General features: G+C 53.5%; 1 protein-coding gene across 2 annotated transcripts in view; it reads left to right on the top strand.

Moving 5' to 3' along the window:
- Positions 1 to 24,890, top strand: part of KAZN (kazrin, periplakin interacting protein) — a 182,065-nt gene that overhangs the window by 104,223 nt on the left and 52,952 nt on the right. For both annotated transcript variants that reach the window (XM_084495195.1, XM_084495196.1), the window contains exon 3: positions 13,523 to 13,691. In XM_084495195.1, coding sequence (XP_084351321.1) covers positions 13,523 to 13,691 — 169 coding nt within the window. The remainder of the gene's footprint in view (positions 1 to 13,522; positions 13,692 to 24,890) is intronic.

Here is a 24,890-nt window from a genome sequence, read left to right as displayed (position 1 = left end):
CCTGGTTGCCTTCAATCTCTTTCCATCAGGCTGCCGCATTGATAATCAATTTTTCAAAGCATGTCTCTCTTTTTTTTTTTTTTTTTCCGGGTTGGAATTATTTGGATTTTTATTAAATAAATGTGCATTTGTGGAGAATGGAAACTTTGCTCCTTATCAGGATCATCTGTCTTGGTGAAATGACTTGTAACAGCTGTTCCATGAAGAAAATCTGATAGAAACACTCGGAAGGGATGCAAACACAAACATTAGTCACCATGGGAACAAAAGTTGCTGCGAGATGGCTTCAGAGGCTGCGTTTCCTATATGTGCCTTATCCCAAATATTCACCGGGGATTTTGCCAGCCACTCTATTTAAATCCGTCTAGGAAGGGCTTTGCTTGTGAGCATACAAATGGCTCTGCAGCGGCGCAGCTGAATTTTGGGACCGTGCAGCCCTGCTACTAAAAGGGTCATTGATTGCCAGCAGCTCCCCGGGGCTGGCGAGGGGCAAAATAGGTTGTAAAATATCGAAGGATGAGGCTGAATTTTGGTGCTCCCATCTGCCAGTCCTGTGCGTTACCATCATGCATCGATGGAGGATGCGCTGCCAGAGGGGCTGCAACTAAAAAAACAAAAATCAGTGCCCCTGCTGAGCTGCATCGTGAGGTAGCCCTGACATTGTGCTTATTTCGGCGATCTCCAAGGGTTGGGGTCTGGCAGAGGGGAGCTGGCCAAGAGCTGCTGAGCACCGGCCAAGGTATTTGGGATTGGGGCTGTCTGGGAGCATCCTGCAGGGCTCCAACTGGCCGCCCGGAGGAGCGCAGCGTCTCCGCGTCGCGCCGAGCCCTTCCTGCGAGGGAGCTGCTCCTGGGGGCTGGCGGGCCTTCGCTCTCCTTTTTGCAGGATTTCCAAGAAAATCCGCAGTCGCCATGGCAACCGCTGGCTCCATCCGCGGTGCTCGCCGAGAGCTGGAGGCCGTAAATCGGGGTGCAGGGCTTGGCAGTGGGGATTGCTCCGCGCTGCTCAGCCTCTGGCTGCGGTGAAGGTACCCAAGGAGCAGCCCCGAGGTGCGTGGTGCTGCTGCTGCTGCACCCCAAGCACCAAATCCCTTCCTTCATGCTCTGCCTGCCCCATCGGGGTGACCGGGGAAATCGTTATTAATTGTCCAGCATCTGCTGGGGCATCCGCCCCTGCGCCCTGACCTCAGCACGCAGCTCATTCTCTGCCTCTACCCGCAATCCTCTTTTCAGCTTCACCTTTCTCCCCACACCCTCTACGGGCATTTATTGCTCGCCCCCCCAAGTGCAGTGATGCAGACAGACCTCGGAAGGAAAATCACCTCAAATTCTCAGCCGCCCCTGGGAAGATTTGGGTCTCGGCTTCCTTGCCCCCCCCATGCCCTTTGCAGCCCATTTTCTCCCAGCACATCCCTCTCGCACCAGACCCAGCAGAATAAATTACCCCGGCTTGGTCCCTGACCAGCCTCGTGCCTTGCAGCCCTTATAGGGAGCCCTTTAGGATGTGTGAGCAGGGGGAGCTGCCTCCTGGGTACATGAAGGTGCTTGCAGGGACTTCAGGGGGTGCAGGGAGAGCCCAGGAGTCTCCCCGCTGACTTGCAGCAGGGGGAGAAGGGCTCGGAAAAGGGAGGTTTGTGTGACCTGTAAGGGCCCCCCAGCTTTGCATTTTCTCTAGTTATCAGCCCTCAAAGATCTCCTTTATACAAATAAATAAATAATTAAATCGAACTGCAAGGATTTGTGATTAGGGGAAAAAATACATCTTGTTCTTCTGCCTCCCTTTTCTTTTGCCTGTGCATTAAGCCCAGCTCAGCAAAGCGCCGCCGTGCGAGCGCACCCCTAAAGGTGCGTGCAAGGTGCGATGAGATCCCTGGCGACAAGCATCCCCAGGTGGCTCAGGATAGACGAAAATGCTACGAGAGAAGGAAATTGCTCCCCAGAAGACGGTTACGTGGTGGTGGCGTGGCTGGGGCCAGTGTTTAACCTGGGTTTGTGCAAAGCCCGACGGGCGCAGGCTGGCTGCATCTCCCCATCCAGCATAATCGGCTCTTTAATCTGCTCGAGAGGCTCCCGAGGGCTCAGGCAGTGCTGCAGACCAACCACCTCCCTCCTTGTGACGGGGCTGGTACAAAAAGAGGGGAGAAAAGGCGCATGATGTGAATTTATTTGCATCCCCTAACAATAACGCAGTCATTCTGCCTGGGAAGTGCGTGTCCTGCTTAATGCCCCTTTATGTGTTTTTTTTTTGCATTACGCCCGAGCGTTCGCTAATTTATTTGCAGATTGATTTTTGCAGAGGTGGGAAATGAGAGTGAGAAAATCCCTTTACTTCATTTGATTTTGACTACTTGGATGGGCTGAATACACCATGTTGGAAACCACGGGCTCCCCGAGAGTCGCCGGAGCAAGCCCTGAGTCCCGCTCATTGCATTTCCTGGGGAAATTGCTGGAGGAGCTGCTCCCACCCAGCCTGGCTTTACCCCTTCCAGCTCAGAGCATGGACCAGTCCTGGATGCAGGTCCTCGTCCCGGCTCTTCCACACCAAAGTGTCCAAATTTGGGTATTTACTTTTAATTGAAAGCCTCGGGTCCGTGCTGAGGTGCCCCCAGCTGACTGCACTGGAATTTTTTCCATTTGTATAAATTGCACCTGGAAAACGTGGAGCTGTTTGGATTCTGAAAAAGGCATCTTACTTCAACTCTGCTTGCGAGAAAAGGTGCTGGTGCGCGAAGTAATTACATAATAAATTCGTTAGAGGAATATAAAGCCATAAAAGCAGTGGTAATGGTTTGCAATTTAATAGCTGAATTGTAAATGAATTTTCCTCTTGCAGCTTTAATGCAGCAGGCTGCTACAATTAAGGGAACATTCTTTGGGGCGCCTTTAATTTTTTGTTGTGAAGTTCAGTGTCATTAATTCTCTCATTTAAAGAAGCCGTGGACTTAACCACTTCAAGCCAGGAGCCAGCTTTGACTTCCTATGCAAGCAGCAGAATTAGTATCCTGGAGAAGGTGTTTTTGGGCTGTTGGGCACAAATTTTGTTATGGTAGCTACCTGGTGGTGTTGCAGTATGTGCTGACCTTACCGCCTTCAGCTTGTTTCCGACAGCATTTGGGTTTCTTTTGGGTTTTATCATCAGATTCTTGTCCTGCTTGTTGCATTTGCATCATCGCAGCTTTCGATGGCTTTTCGGTGGCCGACGTTCAGAGGAACCGCTGCGAAATGCTGCGTCTGACCTGCCTGCGAGCATCTTGGGGGTGGTTTAACATTTGGTAACTGCTGATGGTGTGCGATGAGGCTGTCAGTAGCACCTCCTACTTCCATGGAGGAGCAGGCAACTGTTGCGCCATGGCCTTGTCCTGAATGCAAATTGACACAAGCAACCCGAACACAGTAGTGGTGCTGGTAATTAAAAGCCAGAGCCGTAGGCACAGGCTGGGAGAGCCGACAGAGAGCTGACGCTGCTCTGAATCCAGCTGAAGAGAAATGCATGAGCTCCATGCATGTGCTAATGCAATTTTCACTCTCTTGTGCATCCTTATTACTGTAACCGGAGCTGCAAATTCAGCTCTCCTTTTGTTCATCAGCCCGTAATAGTTGGTAATTTGCTGGTGCCGGGCTGTGGGTGCAATGTTAAGAACCCACCCCGTTTCCAGCAGGGAGTTGACCTTGCACTTATTTCTCCATAATCATAAAAAATTTGCTCGCTCAGTGCATTCCAGGCTGAAGCAGGGAATAGCAAGAAAGAATTTAGTGCAGATTGGTCTCAAAACGTGCTCTTGATGTGCTTCCTCCCTCTCTCCAAAGGCTCTGGGTGTGCAGCGATGTGGTTTGCAGGCTCGTGCGCTGTGCTGCATGTCAGGGTGCCAGGATGTGGCAGGGATTTGTCATTTAATTCAGTATTTTGCAAAAAAAAACATCTGCAAAGTCCAGCGTGCGATCGGTGCTGTCTCAACCAGAGGCAGCTTTGCTAGGAAGTCTTCGGGATATGGATCGTTTGTGACCGAGCTGAAAAAAAAAAGGGCCCCATATTGCAGAAAGGGCAGCCCATTTTTGCCAAGGGGGAAAAAATAAATAAATAAAAGGCAGTTTTGAGGCTGTTTTGGTGCCTTTGGATCTCTGCTCCCCAGGCAGGAATCTGCTGGAGGAGGCAGCGGGGTTGCGTGCAGCCGTGGGTGTCGCTTTCTGAAGCGCTTAGGGCTGCAAATTGTGGAGTGGAAAATAGAGGAGCCCATTGTAACCCCCCCCACGCCCTGCGAGAGTGGAAATCTGAGCTCCCTGCTGAAAGCTGGACCTTCGACGTGGGATTTCAGACAAGAAAAGGGCGTTGGCGAGGATGTTTCCAGCTAATTCCCATTCCTCAACTCCATCTCAACCCCGTGCAGGCTCCCGGCATTTGAAGACAGCTCGCACCTTCCTCTGAGCTTCTTGGAGGAAGAAACTTCGATCCTGCAGGAACGGGTTGATGCCTCCAGCCCAACCCTTGTTCCTGACCTCGAAATCTGGGCTGTCCCTTCGCCTCCGAGGTGGCCCAGCCTGGCCGGAGCTGTCACACGTCGCCTCTGGTGCTGGCAGTGGTTGGAGGCAGCGGTTGTGCAGCACCCAGCAGGGCCCTTTTATCTACCGAGCGCTCCCACAATATAAATATTTAAGTATAATAAACAATTATGATCAAGTTTCTTGGGTGACTGCACACAGCGAGTGAATTTAAAATTCATTTCCCATGGGTATTCAGGCTTCAAATTCACTTTCTGTGGATGTTCGTGCTAATAAAACCCCATTGCACAGGCGGGGAACACAAGAGAGATGCAAATATGACAAGGGCAAATTTGCTTAAGAGTTCAAATGAATATTCACCAACTTTTTATTATTTTTAAGTATTCATCCCTATTTGCTTTAAAAAGATTATTTTAGCTTCACTCTGCGAGCTCAGCGAAGCATGCATTTCAGAGGTGTAATATATATTTTCTCCTGCTAGTACAAGTTTTGTTGCTAGCAAGCACGAAGCGCGTTCAGGATGTGCTTTATCTTCGGGAAAAGTCTCTGCTAAACCACAACAAGCTCCCGCCATCGTGGTTAACATCTGTATTTCAACAGCTCTCACAATTTGAGGCTGTCTTAAACAAGCCAGGGTGTGTGCTTCAGCTGCGTTCTCCCTCCACACAAAACGTTTGGGGGGGGCCTGGGGGTCACCACGTCTCCTTTTTTTTCGCCTGGCAGAGGTGGCACTGTTTTGACATCTTCATTTGATTTCTCTCCTAGAGCTGAAAGAGATGCAAATTAGCAATAATGAATATTTTCATTAAAAGTATCTAGACATTATATCTGAGAACAGGATAATGACGCTGCTGCTTTCTATAAAGCGCTCTGAAGCAGCCCCATGCCATTTTATTTTTTTATTTTTGTCAGAAAAGATAATGTTTATTAAAAAAAAAGTAATTTAATGTAAGTGAAATTAGGGTAATTGCTAATTATGTAACTGCAAATGAGGCAGATCTTAATCTTGAGGCAAGCCGGACTGCTGAACTGCCAGCTTGAATGGAGAGCCATCGGGAAGCCGGGAAAGGGGGCAACCAGAGCGTGGGCATCCGTGGTGCTTGTCCTGGCTTTTTGGTCGAGTGTGGATGGAAGGAGCATAAATAACCCCGTGTTTTAATACCATCTGTCCCAACAGCTGTACTGCACACGCCTCGGGCCGTGCCTCGTCTCTCAGGCTTCACCTCCCAGGTTTTGTCGTGCCCGCCTCTGGCCAAGCTGTGCTCAGCGTCTCGGCACAGCTCCGCCGTGGGCTTTTTTTTTGGTGGGGAGAGGTTTTTTTCTTTTTGCGTGCGTGCTGGAAGAAAGTTAATAACGTGAAAAATTGCCCTAAAGCAGAGTGCTGCATTATGGAGTCACTGACTTTATAGGATAAACATATTACCCTCATTCAGGGTGTGGGTATCGGAAAAATTAATAGCTCTGTGGATATATATATCTTTGTATCTATAAAATCTACTGACAGGGAGCAAATGCGGGAGCTTGGCAGCTGTCCTGCTCTGTGTAATTGCCACGGATGGCTTTTACGTGCATCACCTTCCGAACATCCCCCTCCTACCAGCTGGGCCAGCTGCGCAACTGGAGGCTTGTCCTGAGGAGCCCTGGGGTGAGGGATGTGCTGGTGCTCGGAGATGGATTTGGATTTTTCTAGGGAATTTGTCTTTAAAAAAATAAAAGTGTTTTGCATCCCTGTTTTTTTCCCTGTCCCCTCTGACACCACCCGTCGCAGCCCCTCTTTGATGGCTGAATTCCTGGCACGAGCACGCCAGCTTTCCTTCGGGTCCTCCTTGCTCCACCAAGCCTTCACGTGAAGGCATTTCCCTTCGCTCCACTCTGCCAGATTTTGGGAAAACTTCCCAGCTTTCAAGAAAAGCTATTAACAATATCAGTAATTTTCTCCAACTTCTTTTTGCCGCGGCTTCTCCCTGGCCCTGGGCATCCAGGAAATAGCTTTCAGCCGGGCTGCCTGATAAGGCTTCCATCGTCCTTGCTATCAGAGGCCCAGGCTCCTCGTGATGTGCCGCCTGATGCCCGCTGCTGTCAGTCCAGGACTGCAGATTACTCACAGACCTGTGGCAGCTCACAGCCGGTCAGATTAATCTCAAATTTTCCCCCAAAGCGGAGGAATTGATAAGAAAGCCTTGCCCAGCCTGGGGGTGCTGGCAGAGCAAAGCACCTTTTATTTCGGGACAGGCCAGAAGCAGAGCTTGCACGGCCGAAGGTGCAGATGCTTTACGGGGTGGTGTAAAGCCGCTCTTCCAGCCCCAAACCAGCACCCTAAATGAGGAGCTGAGGGAAGGCGACCCCTGGCACTGTGCTGGGGAAAAAGGAGCGGAGGGAGGCGCGGGGATGGCTCTGGGTGTTGGAGCTGCCGGGTAGCAGACACAAAGTAAATGCCCTCCTGAGCTGACAGCACCTCCGTTTGATCTCTGCCACGGGCTGACTTAGGGCCAGAATTCTTCAAAGGCTGCTAATCGCCTCGGTATTGATTTTATACTAAGATGCTTTATCACGCTTGCGGTTGTGTGGTTGGGGGTTGCTGTTTTTTTTTTTTTTTTTTTTTTCTCGTTTTTTTTTCTTGTTTTATATTAGCTATATCAAAAGCCGAAAGGACTTAGAAGAAGCACACCCCCTCCTCTCCCGTGGCTGGGTGCTGTGTCTGGGTACGCCGACCACCAGCAGGTTTCAGTAGTGACCCTTCAATCAGCCAAAAGGTGCGGTTTGGCAGTGTCTAAACTTCAGCTGGTTGGTTTTTTGAATGCAGCCCTCAAGGAGAAAATGTGCTGAGCCCGTCTGAGCCGAGACAGCACCACCAGCCAGGCCGCCGTGCTTAAAGCTCTGCACTCCCTGCCTTTTAGCCCTTCTCGCTGCACCCCTGGCTGGTTGATTTTGGGGCTTTACCAAAAATGCCCATCGCGTGAGGATGAGCGCTCCCGAGCACAGAGCTGCACGCGACCATGAATAACGCTGCAATTATTTAGCCAGCATTATCTAGGTGTATTTTAGAGCTTTCGTAATTTAGTGGGAAATGCAATCGCATGTTTGTTCATCTTGTGCAATACAGGATTAGTCCACCCTGCTGGTAGCAGCTTGTGGGGGGAAAGTAGGCTGGTTTCCCGTGTGTCATGCCCTACCAGCCCTGTTTCCAGCTTGATTTGCTGGGGAGGGAGGAAAGGGCTGTTGTCCCACTCATTTTCCCTGGGATATTTTTGGCCACGGTTGCACTGGCTGGGTGCAGGCGTTTATTCCTGCCTCCTGCCCAATTCAAGGCTCAGGTCTTGCCTGTGATCTGCCAGCCTCAAGCAGGGGAAGCATCTAGAGGGTCATGAAAATTCAAAGGCATCTGAATTTCACCCTGCCTCCTGCTAATGTCACGTCTTGATAGGAATTGACTTCACAGGACAAAGAAGCTGTCAGGCGAATGCTGATGCTGTATTAATGGTAGGGTGCATTGACCCACCCAGCGTGGCATCCTCGTTGCCAAAGGAAACACAGAGGCAACCCATAATCACCTTTCTTGCATCTGCCCCACTAACACCTAATTTAAGTATATATTTGTCTGCTGATTGATCACAGGATTTTTTCCTGGCACCTATTACGCTGCTATCCGCGTGGTTCAGAATCTCCCGATTCGCTCAAGTTTTTATAAGATCCCTGTAATAGCGGCTGAGCAGCTGGTGAATGGGGTCTGCAGAGCAGATGTCTCCGTGGACTTCCCGTCCTCTTCCCAAGAGCTGATTCCTTGCTGTGGGACTCGATCTCCCAAATCACCCCTGCACTTTTGCAAAAACCAGCCCTGTTTTTCCCATTTCATTTGTGACCGGGGAAGGAAGGCGAAATGGCATTTTGTATGGACTTTGCTTGATGCGCATTCTCCTTGCTTCTTATCTGTCTCTTTATGTATGGAAAGGTATTTTGGAAATTCAAGCACTTTTACCAAATTAACATGCAGCTTCCACCATTGCTACGAAGCACGAGGGTATCGTGCATGCAGGGTTTGCTCTGCATGCCCTCTCCTTGCTCCTTGTGCAGGATACGCGCTCCCACTGCAGGCTCTTGTGGCCACCAGCGTAAGGAACCTGAATTATCCCAGCGCCATCATCATCATCACTTCTCCATGCCACGAAAGGAGCATTTCACACGTGGTTTGCAGCAGGGGATGCGTTCAAACAGCAGGATGGAGTTTTGGCACGGTGTCCACGCTGACCCTGGGGATGAGGATGAGGAGGAGGTCATCCCACAAAGAGCTGCAGCACCTCCACAGCGTTTGGCCCTGCTAGTTTCACCAGCTTAATTCCCCTTTTAGATGCAAATGGAGTAACCCTGACCTGGCGAGGGATGTGTAATGGTTCCTAGGTATCAGCCAGGGAGAAAACCCGATGTCTTCCCATAAAAGTTCAAGTCTAGGCTTGGCCGTACAAGGATTCATCGGGTTGCTGCAATTCATTAAACAAATGTTGGGTTTAACAGAGCTGCACATAAAGGCTGGTGCCATCGATGCGCTCAGCTGTGAAATATGCTATGGAAGTCATTTGTTTGCGAGGGGGCTCAAAATCTGCTTCCTATTAACATAAAATGGGTTTACTGGAGACAAATCCCTCGGATCGCATTTTTCTCCATTCCCCTTTCCCAGGGGGATTCCTCCAGGTTCACACCATGGTAACTGGGGTGTGTCTGCGCCGGGAAGTTAGGATCTCGGGTTGCTTTTGCTGTGTTCACCTCCTATCTGGCCACAGCAAAGTAATTCCCCCAGTTCGGGACACTTTATGACCAGGAATGGCTTTATTTCGGGGGTCCCCTCCAAAGGTCAACGGGACGCGTTCACCCGCACAGCAGCTGGGATGGGGACGTCTCCTTGGGGCATCGTGGGGTAACCAACACTGACCCCAACGTGGAACCTGCCCATCCTTGGCTAGCATTTGATCCCCTTCTTGTAATGTATGACTTCAGTAATTTATAAACTGAAGCACAAACGTTTTGGCTTTGGCACATCCGCAGGGCTTGCATTAGGATGCCGCGATAACTCCAGCGGGGGAAGCAAAGAGCCGGTGCTCAATACTTTAAGAGGAAGAAGGGAAGGGGGGTTAAACGCAGTTATAAATAGACAAATAAAAATGTGACCTTCGTAGGAGGAAAAAAATAAATGTAGACTTCAGCAGCTATTGTAACTTGGGTGGAAATGGGTTAGAAAAAGTGCTGGAAAAGTTCCCTAACTTCAGGCCCGAGTTTGCTGGTCTTGTGGACGGTGGGATTTGTTTGGGGTGTGCTTTCTTGGCGAATAAATGACTGCACAGATGCCTCTGGTGACATTTGGGCCAGGCCAAATTGCTGCTGTTGGCACTGCGGCAGGGCAGGGCCTGGCGAAACGGAGGAGCAGCTCAGCCCCCGGGTTCGTCCCAGCCACGGAGAGTCAGCTCCAGAGGCTGCGTTGGAGGAGGCTGGTGATGCTCGCTGCCTCTCCAGCTGGGAATTGTTACTGCAAACAGAGATACGCCAAGCAGATGAGGAAATAATGTAAATACACCGAGAGAAGGCATTTTTTGTGTGTGTGCTCGTGGAATGACACACGAGCAGATAAAAAGCCATCAGCAGAATTTACATAAGCCCACACAATCTCAGAGGTCATCGTTCTGGAGGACGACATGTAGAAATTCATTTTTATTAAATTCTGGCTGACTGTTTAATTGGAAAAGAAAGGATTTAATTGAATCAAGTCAAAGGGCCGTATTAGATTATGTTCATTCCTAACACAAAAGGCTTTCTCCATTTAGTTAAAGTGGTTCCTTTGCATACTGTACATATTAAACTACAGAAAGTGGTAATCAATAGCAAAATGAAGAGTTTGGAAAGCCCGAGCAGTGCCCAACCCTTTTCCACCTCCTAAACCTCCTCATCTTCCCTTCACCGAACAACTTAGGCTGAAGTGAGGGCAAGCAGGGTGGGCAGTGTTCTCAAACCTTCCTCCATCTGTGTTTATGCCATCCAGGTATTTTAAATAGCAAGCTGGAGTGTGATGCTACTACAGGAAAGTCACCCAAAACCGAGGGGGTTTTCAGCATTTCAAGGATAGCCTTGCAGAAAGATCTGCACCACCAGGGACTCCTGTCCCTTAGGGACACTGCGGAGCTGTTGCGCACCCAGTCAAAGCTAGAATAATACAAAAAAAAAAAAAAAAAAGGCAATTTGGGGAAATGTTTCTAATTTTGTCTATTTAATTAGCTCTCTCTTTTTTTTTTTTTTTTTTTTTTTTTAATTCAAAACTAATAGGAGAAAGGGAATGAATTCATTTCTTAATGCTTCGTTTCATCCCGATCTTGAGGATGGCTTAAGCAAGGGCTTCGCCTTCTGGCCAGGAATCAGCACAGCCCCAAGTCATCCTCAGCTGTGGTGCTTGCAGGGCACCTCACGGTCCTGGTTCCAGCCCCAAAAGGAACCCAGCAAACCCCACAGCAAACCCCACAGTTTCCAGCCAGGTCTGAGCTGTGCTGCCTCCTGCAGAGCTCGCCCATGCCTCGGGATCACCGCACCCTCCGGTCAGGGGGAAGCTCAGAGAAACCAAATCCTGCTTTGAGATCAAAATCCATTTTAAATGGACCCAGCTGTTCCCTGCGGGGACAGGAGGGGGTGCACGGAAGGGGAGAAAGTCTGCGGAGATGTCTTCAGGCTAATCTCAAAAGGACTTCAAGCTGTAAGGGAGATTTTTAAAGCAAGGTAATTAAAATGTGGAGTCCACAGCAAAGTTTAAGGAATGTTTATTTATTTATTTATTAGATACCGTACACTAGAGTAGAAATTCTCTTGCATTGGTAAATTAAAAAAAATAATTAAGCACTGCCAATATAGCAATTCAACCAGTCTGTTACTGAGGTTAGCCTAAGAAGCTCAATTTGGGCTTTGCTTCAGCAGCTGAATGTGTTCTCGGAAGACTCAAATCAGTTTTAACCCAACTTTTTTTATGATAAAAATAATGTGCCTGTGCTTGAAAGCTGACTTCATTTCTGCTGAAGTTCAGGTTTTATTCAAGTGCAATGCCCAAGTTTTTGCATACTCGGTGCTGCGTTTGCACGGGCAGGTGATCTGCTGCCGTACAAAACAAGCAGAAATTGCAGCAAATACTGATGCAAACCGGGCATTTATCTCAAATTCAATTTCCGTACGTGCTCAGAGAACCTCACCTCTCGCACGTGTACCTACAGAGAAGCCAAAGGATGTAAGAAAGCGCATTTATTGCCCTTGTGGGTTCTTCACCCACCCTTTGGGGCACAACACGTGGTTTTTATCCACACGTGCACCCACACACACGTGCTTGCTCTGCAGCTCTGGGCGAAGCCATGCTCTGTCCCTGCACCAGCAGCAGCCAAAGACGTGCCCCAAACTCCCAGCTTTTTCCCCCAAAAGCCTGGGTTTAGGCAAGTATTGGAAGGGTCTAGTGAATCCCTACAGATGCAGGCAGGGCTGTTTTCCCCTTTTTCCAGTGGGGTTGGGATTTTCCCTGGGTCCCCACATTGGCTGCCTGCACACAGGTTGCTTTTTTATTCCCCCCCCCCAAAAAAAAAAAGAAAAAAAAATCAAAAAATCAGTCCAGTTTTTTTTTTTTTTTTTAAATTTTATTTTCCGGTCAGCCCATTTTCCCTCTGCCTGCTGCGCACAGCCTCGGGGCATGGCCGTGCACCCGAGCCCAATTAGCAGAGAGCCGCTTAATTAGCGCTCCCGGGAGCACCTGGCAGCCCGGCCGCACTGCAGCGCTCCCCGCAGCATCCCGGGGGGGGGGGCACGGGACAAATGCAGCGGCTGCCGCAGCGCTGCCCCCCCCAAAAAATCGCCCCCATCCCCCCCAAAAACCCCCCCACCACCCCCCGACCTTTGCCCACCCACTCCGTGCTGGGGGGGCCGCAGGGGGAGCAGCAGATAGGGGCACCCCCCCCCCCAAAATCTGTTTCCTTTTGCACCCCCTCGTACTTGTGCTGTTCCCCCATAGCACCCCCCTTGCACATTGCTGTTCCCTTTTGCCCCCCTATTCCCTTTTGGGCTTTTTTTTGGGTTGCCCCCCCCGCACAGCCTCCCTTCCCTTTTGCACCCCTTGCACTGTTCCCCCTTTGCCCAACCCTATTCCCGTCTGCATACAGTTTTGCACCCCCGTTGCACAGCCCTATTCCCTTCTGCACCCCCTTTTGACCCCCTCTGCACAATCCTATTCCCTTTTACACCCCCCTTGCACCCCCTCATTTAGTCCCCCCTTGCACAGCCCCATTCCCTTCTGCACCCCCTGACACCCCCTTGCACAGCCCTATTCCTTCCTGCACCCCCTTGCACTGCCCCCCGTGCCCAACCCCATTCCCATTTGCACCCCCTTTTGCACTGCCCCCCTTGCCCAACCCCATTCCCTCCCGCACCCCCTTACACCCCCCTTTCCCATCCCTATTCCCTCCTGCACCCCCCCTTGCAGAGCCCAATTCCCTTCTGCACCCCCTTGCACAGCCCCTCCGTGCCCAACCCCATTCCCTGCTGCACCCGACACCCCCTTGCACAACCCGTGTCCTTTCTGCACCCCCTTCAACACACCCCCGTGCCCAACCCCGATCCCTTCTGCACCCCCCCGTGCCCAACCCCAACCCCATTCCCTTCTGCACCCCCTTACACCCCCCAATACCCAACCCTACTCCCTTCTGCACCCCCCATACCCAACCCTATTCCCTCCTACACCCCCTTACACCCCCCATACCCAACCCCATTCCCTCCTACACCCCCTTACCTCCCCTTTATTCCCTCCCACCCCCCTCCAACCCCCCCACACCCCCCTTCTCCCCCTCCCACCCAACCCAACCCAACCCCTCCCTCTCCCCTCCCCTCCCCTCTCCCCGCCCCTCCCCGCTCCCCCCGCCGCTCCCGCTCTCTCACCTCTCTCCTCCTCTTCCTCCCCCCGTCCCCCCCTACCCCTCCCCGTCCCCGTTTTTCCCCCCCCCCCCCTTCCCCGCACCCCTCCCCAGGCCAAAATCCTGCACATGATGGACGACAACAAGCAGCTGGCGCTGCGCATCGACGGGGCGCTGCAGGCGGCGGGCCAGGAGGTGACGGCGCTGCGCGCCGAGCTGGCCGCCACCGGCCGCCGCCTCGCCGAGCTGGGCAGCGACCCGGCCATGGAGCACGGCCCGCAAGGTGGGTGCCCGCCGGCTTCGTGGGGGGGGACAGCGGGGCGGGGGGGGTGGTTTAAGGGCTGGGGAGGGTGCTGGGTGATCGGGGTTTATCGCGGCGCGGTTTGTTTGGCGAGGAACAGCTCTCCAAAAAAAGCGCCGCGCGCGCTCTCGGCACCCAAGCTCTACCTGCTGCCTCCCCTTTCGCTTTTTAACCCCCCTCCTTCTCCGTTTTACCCCCTTTTCTCTTTTTATCCCTCCCTTTTCTCTCTTTATCCCCCCGTTTTTCTCTCTCTATCCCCCCCCCCAGCCCGATTTACCGGTTTCGTAATTGGGGAGCCGGCCGCAGCCATCTTCTCCCCGCCGGCATCGCCCGGCCCGGGGAGGCTCCGGCTGCCCAGCCCCGAGCTGCCCCCCCCCAAAAAAAAAAACCACCATGGGGGGCAAAACTTACCTTGGGGGGGGTGAGGACACATCGCTTCCGTGCCCCCCCCTCGGGTGCTGACCGCCTGGGGGGTCCCTTTTTGCCCAGCGAAGCCCCAACCCGGTGGGATCCGGGACGCAGCCGCCTCTAGGTGCCCCCCAAGGGGCTGCGGGTGCCGGGCTCATCCCGGCCCCGTGGCTCGGAGCCGGGCTGGGCTCCCACCTGTGCTCCGGGCACGGCTCCGGGGGCGATTTCCTCGTTCCTGATGGGCTGATGGGATCAGCCGACCCCATGCAATGCGGGTCGCCCTTCGGTGCGGGTCGCCTTTTGGGGTCTGGGTGGCCGGGGTGGGGGTTTAAAGGCAGCGGTGCCCCCGGTGGGCATTGTTGGCGGCTGGTGGTGTGGCTGCAGCTCGGTTTGGAGGGGTTCCTTCGGGGGGTTGTTGCAGCCAACCTGTTGGGTTCGGCTGTGGCGAGGGGGGGGTACACCTGTTTAATGGGATGCATCGCCAGGTGGGGCTGAGCGGGGTGCTGGGGTGCATGTTGGGGTGCTGGAGTGGGTGCTGGGGTGCAGGGGTACATGCCATGGTGTTGGGGTGCGTGTCAGGGTGCCCAGGTGCAAAGTTGTGCCGGACCCCATTGCGCATCGCGGACCTGCACCCCTTCCCAAATAACCCCCTCAGTCCCCTTCCTGCCCATGCAGCCAGCCGAGAGCTGGAAGGGCCGGGGGAAACCCTTTGGCTGCCCTTCCCTGCACCTATTGCTGCGGGTTTGGGGTTTGGCTTGGGCTGGTTCCTCTCCAGGAGGCTGCTGCGCGTGTGTTTGCGTGGAGGGGCAGTGCCTCTGCTCGGCAGCGCGCCCCGGCGAGGGAGGGATTTGGGGTGGTTTGCCAGGGGTCAGGGTTTCTTTTTTTACCTTCCTCAGAGATTTTTCAACCCATTGGGCGATGGAAAAGCACCTCTTTGGTTTCCTTTGCTGGCAGCAGGCTGGGAAACAATTGGTGTGCTGTAACAGCGCTGAGGAACTGCGCTCTGCTCCCCAAAGCGTGCGTGTTCCCGTGTAATAACCCCAATCCCACCTGCTTTGGGGTGCTGGTGGAAATACCAGCTGCTGTAGGGTGCCAGGAGCGCTCCCATCCTCGGCCGGGCACCAGAGCGGTGCCTTTGGCAGGGCAGGAGGCCCCGGGGGGCTCGCTCCAGCCTCCAGATGTCAGCAGGCAAATTTCATCTCGGTGTGCTGGGGGCCAGCACCGAGCCCGTGTAGCTCTGGATGTTTTTTTTTTTTCCCTTCCCCACGTGTTGAAGAGGCTGGTATTTAAAATGCAGCGTATCCAGCCCAGGGGAGGAATGCTTGGTCTCAGCAAAAAAAAATAATAAATAGACCCGATTCACTCCGTTCTGGGTTTCCTTTCCAAATTTTTTACTATTATTTATCCGCGTTCTCATACATTGCCCTGTGCCTGCTGCTCTAGGTGGGCCCGATGTGTCTGTAGGGAGCCTTCTGGTCTCCAGGGGTTTTTAGGATGATTTCAGAAGGATGGGCTGAAAATGACTCCGAATAAGTAGAGTGAGCTGTGTAAGTAGGAGGGTCGCTGAGCTATTCAGATTAAGCCCACGTGCTGTGGGAGAGCTGGAGGCTGGTAAATGGGGTGGGCAGCCAGCAGCCCGTGGGGATTTCGGGTTTGGTGGTGGTGCTCGGATGGGTGGGGGGGGTCTGCTTGTGGCGAGGTCCCCCCAGGTACCTTTGGTTGTGGTGGTCTCATCGCTGCCACCGCTGCAGGTGGGTGTGTGCTGGGTCGGTCTGGAGTTAGGTGAGCCGAGGGAAACGTGTGCCTCCGTGCTCAGCTCGCTCAGTAATTAACGCTGCCTCGGTGAAGTGTGGCGTTCCCATAATTAGGGAGCAGCTTGAGACAGCTCGAGGTAATAACTGCCCCTTTTGTGCCAACCGCGACTTCTCCCTGCCGTACCGTGCCATCTCCGCTCGCACGCGGGCAGCGGGGAGGTAACGCTCCGAGGGCTTTTTTTCTGCAATTTGTGACAAAACTGGGAGAATTCAGCCGAGAGAGACGGACTGCGTGGTGGGCGTGCGTACGGAGGTGGGGATGAAGCCGCGTGCTGTCACAGTCCTGAGCGTGAGCGTTAATCACCCAAACCCCTCGCTCCTGGCACCTCATTTTACACGGCGAGTTTGCTGGAGACTTATTTTGGCCGTAGCATTATCTGGAGGTGACTGCAGAGCGGTATTCACGTCGCTGGCTCCTTGTGGGGCTGCTCTTGGTGCTTCTGGGCCTGGGTGTCAGCACCCGGTGGCCCAGCTCTGGTTTGCACCTCAGGGATGGTGGGGATGCGGGTGGGTGGCAGAGCATTGGAGCTGTGGGGGCTCCGTGGCCCCCTGGCATGCCAGGGTGTGCTTCTGGCCTCCTGGGTGAAGTCCTTTGCTGAATCGACGCGAGGGTTTTCAATAATGTTGAGTAGCAGCAAGGTCTCTGGGGAGTTGGGAAGTTTGGGGAGCAAGGACAGGCCGTGCTGAGCCAGGCGCTTGGGCCATCTCGCCTGCTGCTTTTGCTCTCCTCTCGGCGTTAAATGGAAAACACCTTAATTAATTAATGTTGGCAAAGCGCTTGAAGATGTAAAGTGCAATCAATAGCCAAGTGTTATTAATAAGACCTCGATCAGCGTTTGGCTCATCTCGCTTCCCATTTCAGCTCCTCGGTGGCACGCAGCGCTTTCCGTGCCGGGGTCCACCGGTGGCGGCGTTTTTTTGTGTGCTGCCAAAATTCGGCTGGAAAGGGCGCAGGAGCTGCCTCCTGCTCCTGCAGCAAGGGACTCCTCCTCGCTGCGCAGCGATCGTGGCCACGTGTGGTCACGTCCTGGCTGTTGCTGCTGGGCCAGGAGGACCTTTGTGCTCGTGGCAGCCTAAAATAGAGTCCTCTTGTTCTCCTTGATCTCTGTCCACTTCCACTGCTACAACACGAAGACTTTGACTTCTGCCCAGGAGGTGAGCAGTTACCTCGGTGCTGTATCACTGTTTTGTGAATAATCCTCTGGGGCTGGTGAAAATGTGCCATTTTCATCTTCCCGGGTCTTTTCCCTGCTGTTCTTTGTTCTTGCAGAGCCTGAGAGCTGCTGCTGTAACACAACCTGAGGAATTTGGATGCTGCAGTCCGGTTGGATGTCGGAGTGCTTTTGCACCGTGTGTATCGCAAGATCAAGGTCTTGCTGTGCTGTTACTACAGCTGCACGTGCTGGGAAGTAAATGCGTCGTAGTAATATTCACCTGGCTGCTTTAGACTCAAGCATCTGGCTGCAGCCAGCACTTCAGGTCCCCGTCACACCTTAGGTTTTGAGGATGTTAATTTAAAGCCTCTTTATGCATCCGGAGTCTTTCTATTCAGAAGTCTCATTTGGCACGGTTAGCATGAGATTTATGATAATATTTAGATTTTCGTTCCTTTAAAGCCCGACCAGGGGAGTTTTCATGAAGTGCCTGAGGATGAGTGAGCTCGAGTAAGCTCCGAAGCTGGAGAAGGACAGGACCCAGGATTTCTGGCTCCCCAGCTTGTAGCATGACCGTGAAGACGTTTGGTGCTAGATTCACAGGAGAGGGAGGTATAAGCAGGCTCTGGTCTTAATCTTGGGGAAAGTTAATGCAATTTTCTCTTGGATTTGGCCACTCGGATAATCACTGGTGGGTCTGGGCATCCCCCAAGAGGGCAGACCTTCATCCCATTACTCACCCTTCGTTACTCCGGCTGCTCAGCGATCTCTGGCACTGGGGCCAGATGATGCAGAGAAATCTGCCTCCCCAGTATGAACCTCTCCAGGTTGCCCAAACCTGGATATTTATCCTCTCCAGGTCGCAGCAGGGAAGGAAGGGCCTTGCCCAGCCCATAAAGCCAGGTGCCAGGAGCCTTTCCTCCAGGTGCCCGCACTGCTCGGCCGCCAGCGAGCGGGGCTGTGGCACACGGCGTTAATCGAGGCACTGAACTTCAGCACGGGCACGATGCGCGGCCCTGCTTCCGTCTGCAGCTTGTTAAAATTCAATTCTCGTAATTCCTTGTTGACAGCGACGCGTGAGATAAGGGAGCTGGAGGCTGACGCAGCAGCTTGCACAAGCAGCGCGCACGGGGTGTGCGGAGCGCCGGCGAGTCGGCTTCCCCAGGTCCTCCTCGCCGTGCGAGTTGGTGGCGTTGGGAGAAAGGAGGAAAAAAACTCATCCCAGCCCTCCCCCGATCTAACAACAGGACGTGGCTTGGGGATGGGACTCGATCATCGAGGTCCTCTCCAGCCCTGGTGATTCTGTGATCCTAGCAGGGGTCATTTGAGGCTGGGGGGGGTGAGAGCTGAGGTTTAGTGACAAAGGGACGTGGGATGGTGCCAGAGGTGTGGAGGAGGCTGGTGCGTGGCTGGGAACGACCAGCTCTGCCCATGCCTTTGGGGGCGATGCTTGCTGGAGGCTGTGGCCCCCGGTCTGAGCCCTGGTGCCTCTCAGCCTGGCTCTGGCCACACGGGTCGAGGAAGGGGTCTCGCTTTTCAGCCTCGAGTTTTACGAGTGAGCAGCACCACGGCTGGTGGCAGTGTGGGAATGGTATTTGGTGCCAATAAGGTTTCGGTGTGCTCCGTGGGGTGTGGAGGAAGCAGGCGAGCGCGGTGCCATGCCAGCGCCTCCCTTCAGGTTTTCCTTTGGCTCCTTTTTACAGCAGCGAGCAAACCCCCGAGAGCTGGCGATGCTGATGACAAGTAGGTTTCCGCAGAGCGGATGAAGCAGGGTTGTGCATCTTCTGCAGCACCGCGAGGCCATGGGCGGTGTTTGGGTTTTGTAAGCCAGCCTCTCTCTTCATTTGCCTTTTATTTCTTACACAAACATGGCATTTGCAGAAGTGGCCATACCTTCGTGACCGTGAAATGCCATACAGCAGCTACAGGCACAGGAATGGATGAAAAAAAGAAAAGACAGACCCCAGAACCAACATGGTTCTGGATATTCAGGGGGGAATAAAAAAAGTTATATTCTTTTGTGCCAGATTTTTCCAGCGATGGCCGTCGTGGCTGTTTCTGCAGCACTTGGAGGCTCCTCATGGCACGTGTATTTGCCCGAAACCCTCGGTGCAACGCGCGGGGTCCTGGGACGAGCGGTCAGCACAAGCTGCCCGAAACGAACAGCGCGCTGACGTGCCAGCTGGATTTCCTGGCCACCGTCCAGCAGGAGGGTTTCCTGCGCTCAGCACACGCGGGCAGGCGCATCATTTAAGCACCAAGATGATGACAGATGAGTGCTGGCAGCGCACCCGGGCGCTTGTGCTCCAGCCCGTTATTTTTAAGCAAATTGTCCATCATCCTCCCCTCAAAATAAAAAAAAAAACACACAAAATTGTCAGTCCCATCGGAGGGATTTTTTTCCAGGATGTTTCAGATTGCTGGGGGATGCCGCTGTAGATCAAAATTTGCTGTTGGCATACGGGCACGGGAAGCATGCCCCTCTTTTTGGGGGGAGATGTGCAGAGTTCAGGGTAGAAAGCAGAGCAAATGGATTTGAGGAAGAGATTTGAGGAGCTGAACTTTGATGGCTGGGTTTAGGCAGTCTAGACGCTCTCTTTAAGTTGCAGAAAGGGGAAAAGATCATCTTAGAAGAAACCTAAAGAGAGAGCTGTGAAGGGTTTAGTGGGCTACGCTGAGCTTTCCAGTAGGAAAATGGCCAAACTCAGCTGTGCTCTGAATTTTAAACAGCGCCTGCTCTGCCGAGGCCAGCAGGAGTTTTGCTGTGATTTTGGAGCGAGCGGGACTGGCTCTTCCCAGCACCTTCCTCCCACCATACCTATGCCCCAAACTATTTTTGCTCCGTTTCTGACAGCTATGGGAAACGTGTGGGAGCAGAGCCAAGCCGCTTGGCTCTAGCAGCATCCCAATTCCTTCTTGGAGGAGGAAAGGAGAGGAGTGAGCTCAGAGGGCTGTTCCTGTGCCCTGACTGTGCTCTGAAAGTCAGCAGGGCAGGCTGATTTTTAGCACGGCCCCGTAACCTGTGGCATGGGATCTGGGCGCTGGTTTAGGGGGTGTATTTCCCACTCCTTGCTGCGCACACCCGCAGAGCTGTTCTGGAGCGACTCCTTTGGGCCATGAGGAGGAGGAGAGCCCAGCTCTGAACTGCTGGGCGAGGGCTGGCAGCGTGCTTTTGTCATTCTGGCCAAGAGCGACATGTTGAGAAACACAACTTCATCCTGCAGCTGCCAAATATTGGGGGAATATTCCCCCCTGTGTGCATCGGCGTTGCTGTTTCGACCAGACCGAAGCACGCCCGGTTCTTTGCTTTCTGTTTGTCAATTATTGCATTATCTGCTCAGGCAAAGCCTGTCGTTTTCTCCACCTGCAGCTTAATTCCCTGCGCTTTCCCACCCCCTGTAACGGATCCGGAGTTGTTAAGTGCCCGTGGCCAAATCCTTCCTCGCTTCTTCCCTGCTGCAGCCGGGGCTGGGGCAGGAGCAGGGGAACCGCTTCGGATGGCGACGCGCTGCGCTCCCGCTGCGTTGGCATCAGGTGATTGAATCTGCAAAGCTCAGCGCTGACATCCCAGCCACGGCAGCTCGTTTCCGAGCCACGTGGGCTGTCGTTCAGACGGGCTCTGGCTTCCTGAACGAGCTCTGCTCCTGGCAGAGAGGGGTCCAAAAGCGGAGGCTGGCGGAGAGGGCTGCTGGAGGGAGCTCCTGTGAAAGCAAGAGCAGCGCGGCCAAAGCGGTGCAGCCCCCCGGGGACAGCCACCAGATTTACAGGGTTGTGGTGACGTGGGCCTGAGAAGCAGCAGAGGGCCACCTAGTTAGTTTTAGGGCTGGGTTTGATCCCTTGAAGGCCTCTTCTGGACGTTGCAGTAGAAGCCAAAAGGTTATTGCAGGTGAAGTGAATTTGAAGGTGTCCAGCTGGTCGCGGAGCGTCAGCTTCGGGGGGAATTCCTGCAAAGCCCTCAAGTCCCGGGGATGTTTTTGTAAAACCACTGCCTCTGGGTGTGGGATCTGCAGGGAGGGGGCTCCGTGCGCTTTGCCTTGCCCCCACCTTTGCAGAGAGCCTTTGTATGCGCTGCTCCTCCCCGGGCACGCGCCATTTCCAGGGTATTTTGGAAAATGATCCAATTTGAGGCATCTCCTGCACATCTTATTGCAGCGCTTTCTGAGTGCGAAAGGTAGGGACCGGTCTCATTTGGGGCGTAATTCCTCTGATGGATGCATTTACTCTGCAGTGGCAAAACCGCTTTGATTCAGCGTGGCAGGTGTGGCGAGATGAATGGGAAGCACTTTCCTAAATGGCTCTGAATACCTTGTAGGTTCCTTATGGGTTCTTTTCGTTTAAACGGCACGGTGTGATCTCGGGCTGAGGTTTTTTTGAGATTTATTCGATGCTGTCGTGGTTTTAGGGGTAGAGAGCTCCCTGTGCTGCCGTGGTTAGCCTGCTGTGCCCAGTGCAGCTGTAGCTGCTGAAGGTAGCCCGATGCCGAATCCTGATATATTTGGGATCGTTTTCTATTTGTTTTACTTAAGAGACAGGAAGAAAAAAAAAAAAAAAAAAAGGATAAAAAAAAAGCCTGCAGAGCTTTGCCTGTTAATTAGTCTGACAATAATTTGATAATGACCACAGTGCAGGATTAAAAACCCATATGCAGATAAGGCATTAACTCCGCTTGCTGGCAGCATTAAGGGCTCCAGATAGCATCAAAGGAGCAGAGCCGGCTGGTGCGTGTCGACGACAGCCCGTCGATAGCCTGCTATCAACAAGCACACCTCTGGCCTCATCACCGAGCACGTTATCCAGCAGGTGGGAATATTGCACGGGGCCAAGCCCAGTAAGTCCTCAGCAGAGGGAATTTTGGGCGACCCGCTCCAGTTCTTCGCCATCGCCCGTGTGGGGTGGAAAGGTCTGCGGGGGGTTTTGGCACCGGCGTGGCTGCAGGGAGCTGCCCCGTGGTGCAGACGTGGTTTGGGCTTTTGGGTGGGCAGGAACCTGCGGCAGGAGCTCAAGCTGGGTCCTTGAAGTCACCCAGGTACCTGCAGTATTGCCAGTGTTGGGTGCTCCAGCACGGCCTGAGCTGGGAGCCGCCGAGCTTTGGGTTCCTCTTGAAGAAGGAAAATGATCTGCGCCTTGAGGAGCCGGCCTGATGGACGTGGGTCCCTTTTGCTCACAGCTGCATGTAAAGGCTGCAAGTGGGGAATATTTTGCCTTACTGCACTTTTTGCCAGGTAGCTCTCCTTTGCTAGCTCATTTTTGGTGGTTACCAGAGCTGCAAGTACAAGCTTATTTTGCAGCAGCGTTTTCCTGGACTTGCATTAGGAAGCGAGCACCGATGTCTTTGGGCCAGTACAGAGAGGAGCAGAAGCAGAGAAGTCAGAGTGATGCCCTCAAGATATTTTTGAGCTTTTCTTGGTATCAATAGCCACTACCTCCTATCAGCCTGAGCATCCTGAGGGAGAAGGGTGAGTTAGGCTGGCTGCAGGTGGATGGCACGAGCGGACGTCATCGGTGCCAGAGCTAATCGGTAGGAAACCATCAAACACACGCTGCTTCCCCTGGGCCGTGTTTTCAGCATATCTCGAATTTCTTTGTGTGTGTATCCAGTTCAGAGGGTAATACCATCAATTAGACCAACAAGAAAGACGAATAAAAACCTATAACCCTCTGTAGCACACCAGGTTTATCCCTGATTAGCGGGGCTGCTCTGATCTCATCGTAAATCTGTGTACGTGTCATTAAGAGAGCAGTATTAAATTGGTAATTAACGTTGCCAAATAGTTTTCATCATCCGCTCTGTTGAAAAAGAGGAGAAAATGGTAAGGAAAATAACATGGCGTGGAGCTTGGGGTGAATGTCAGGTGGAAGCACAAAGAGTGTCCCATGTCCCAGTGTCAGGGAATGTTGTTCCTGTATCGGTGGCGAGAGGAGGTGCAGGAGTCAGCAGATGCAGCCCCTGTGTGGATGAGCCCCCCGGGGCCCTTTCCAGCATGCACAGAGCACAGAAAGCCTCCGTGTGCCTCTGAGTGTGTGTGCACAGCTCCAGGAGCAGCAGCATGAGGTACGGGAGGGCATCCAGAGCAGAACAGATCCCTCAGATCCCGGTGCAGATGCCGCACACAACGCTGCGTTGTATCCGTGCACTCATGCTTGGGCTGGGTAAACGCTGTCCTTGGCAGCCAATTTTTTCCAAATTTTAGCCAAAACCTTTGCTTGGCGAAACAGCAGAAAGCACGTCTTCAATCTCTGGTGCATTTCCTAATGGTAGAAGGGGAAGAAGCAGCGTGCAGGGAGCTTGAGCAGTCGGGGCGCCTTGCTCCGGGCGCTGTTGGAAGCTCGCACCAGGAGCCGCTGCGCCACCCTGACCTGCTGGGATCTGCCTGGGCGGGCGCTTCCCTTCCTGGCTGTTTATTCAGGCAAGCAGCGACTTGCTCGATCCCTTAGTTTGCCTCTTAGAAATGATGATGAGCCGGGGAGATTTCCTTTATTTATTTTTTTTATCTTATTTTTTTAACGGTGGAAAATGGTAGGATGGGTGGGAGGCTTTTGCTGCAGATGCTAATTGCGCTTGAGTTTTTTTCCGTGCTTTTCCTCGGTGCTGCCTTCCAGCTCATTCCCATGAAGTCAAGCAGCCTCTCCGTGTGCACGCCGTGGGAACGATGGACGGAAAGCAGCCGCTGCCCTCCTGCTAGCAGCCATCCACAGGGGAAGGCACCGGCATCCCTCCTGCTCGCAGCCGAGAAGCTCGCGAGGTGTTTGCTGGTTGCAAACGTTGAATCGTGAGCCGGGGCAGGTTGTCCCTCCGACAGCTCCAAGGCTTGTCCAAACGGGTCGGAGCAGAGGGCTGGCTTCTTCCCAGTTCTGTTTTTTTCTGACATGTCAGGAGGAGAGGAGCGGCCCTCGTCTCTCCCTGCTGCCTCGAGGGTGAGTTCAGGCTCCAGCGCCGCCGCTCGGGGCAGGAGATGGGAGGCGAGGTGATCCCACCCACAGCCCTAATCCTTCCCGCTCGCTACCTCATCAGCTTAATTAAGGGTTGCGTCGGGTGAAAGCCGTCCCGCTTGCGTCACGTTACGTCTGTTACGCGTCTGCCAGCCCAGCCTTTTCCCAAGGGTGTTCCCGGCGCTGCTCGTTGCCCAACGCGTCCCCATGACCTGCTCGCGGAGGCGCCTCTCCTGTCCTCGCCCTTGCGCGGCTCAGGGGGTCCCAGCTCGCCTGCCCAGCTCTTCCTGGGGCTCCCTGGGGGCTGCGACCCGCTGCCAGGACCCCTGCGGTTGTGGATTGCTCCAACAGGACCCCGGCGTGGAGCTCCTCCAGGCTTCGGAGCCTCCAGCGCTCCCAGGTGAACAAACCCAAAGGTTATTAACGCGTTCCCCGTTCGTTAGCAATTAAACAGGTTCTCTGCGCCCCTAGGAGCTCCTGGCCGGCCAGCGGGGTGGAAGCGCATGGGGAAGAAGGAAAAGAGGCTTTCCCACCTCGGTTTTTGCACAGCTTGGCGCTGTTACGGGGCTTCCTCCGAAGTTGCTGCTGGCTGGATGCGTCGCCCTGCATTGATTTTCGGTTCCTGATGCTTCTGCTGGGGTTGGTGGCACGCACGGAGCGTGCCGGAGAGGTTCCACCGTGCACACAGGTGTCATGGGTGGGGGCAGCTCCGAAGGGCCTTCGGATGCAGGTAGGGCATCCCCACAGCAGGTCTCCCTCCTCCATTTCAAGCTGGTAAAAACACAGTAAAAATACAGGGGCTTCCCAGCCGGAGCTGTTCCTGCTGTGTCCGTGTCTCGGTGCGTTTCATCCCCTGGCTCCGTGTCCCACCCCGC

This window comes from Aythya ferina (assembly GCF_964211825.1).
Source record: "Aythya ferina genome assembly, chromosome: 21".
In the NCBI taxonomy this organism is placed as follows: Eukaryota; Metazoa; Chordata; class Aves; order Anseriformes; family Anatidae; genus Aythya; species Aythya ferina.
This window is presented reverse-complemented; position numbering and strand designations above follow the sequence as displayed.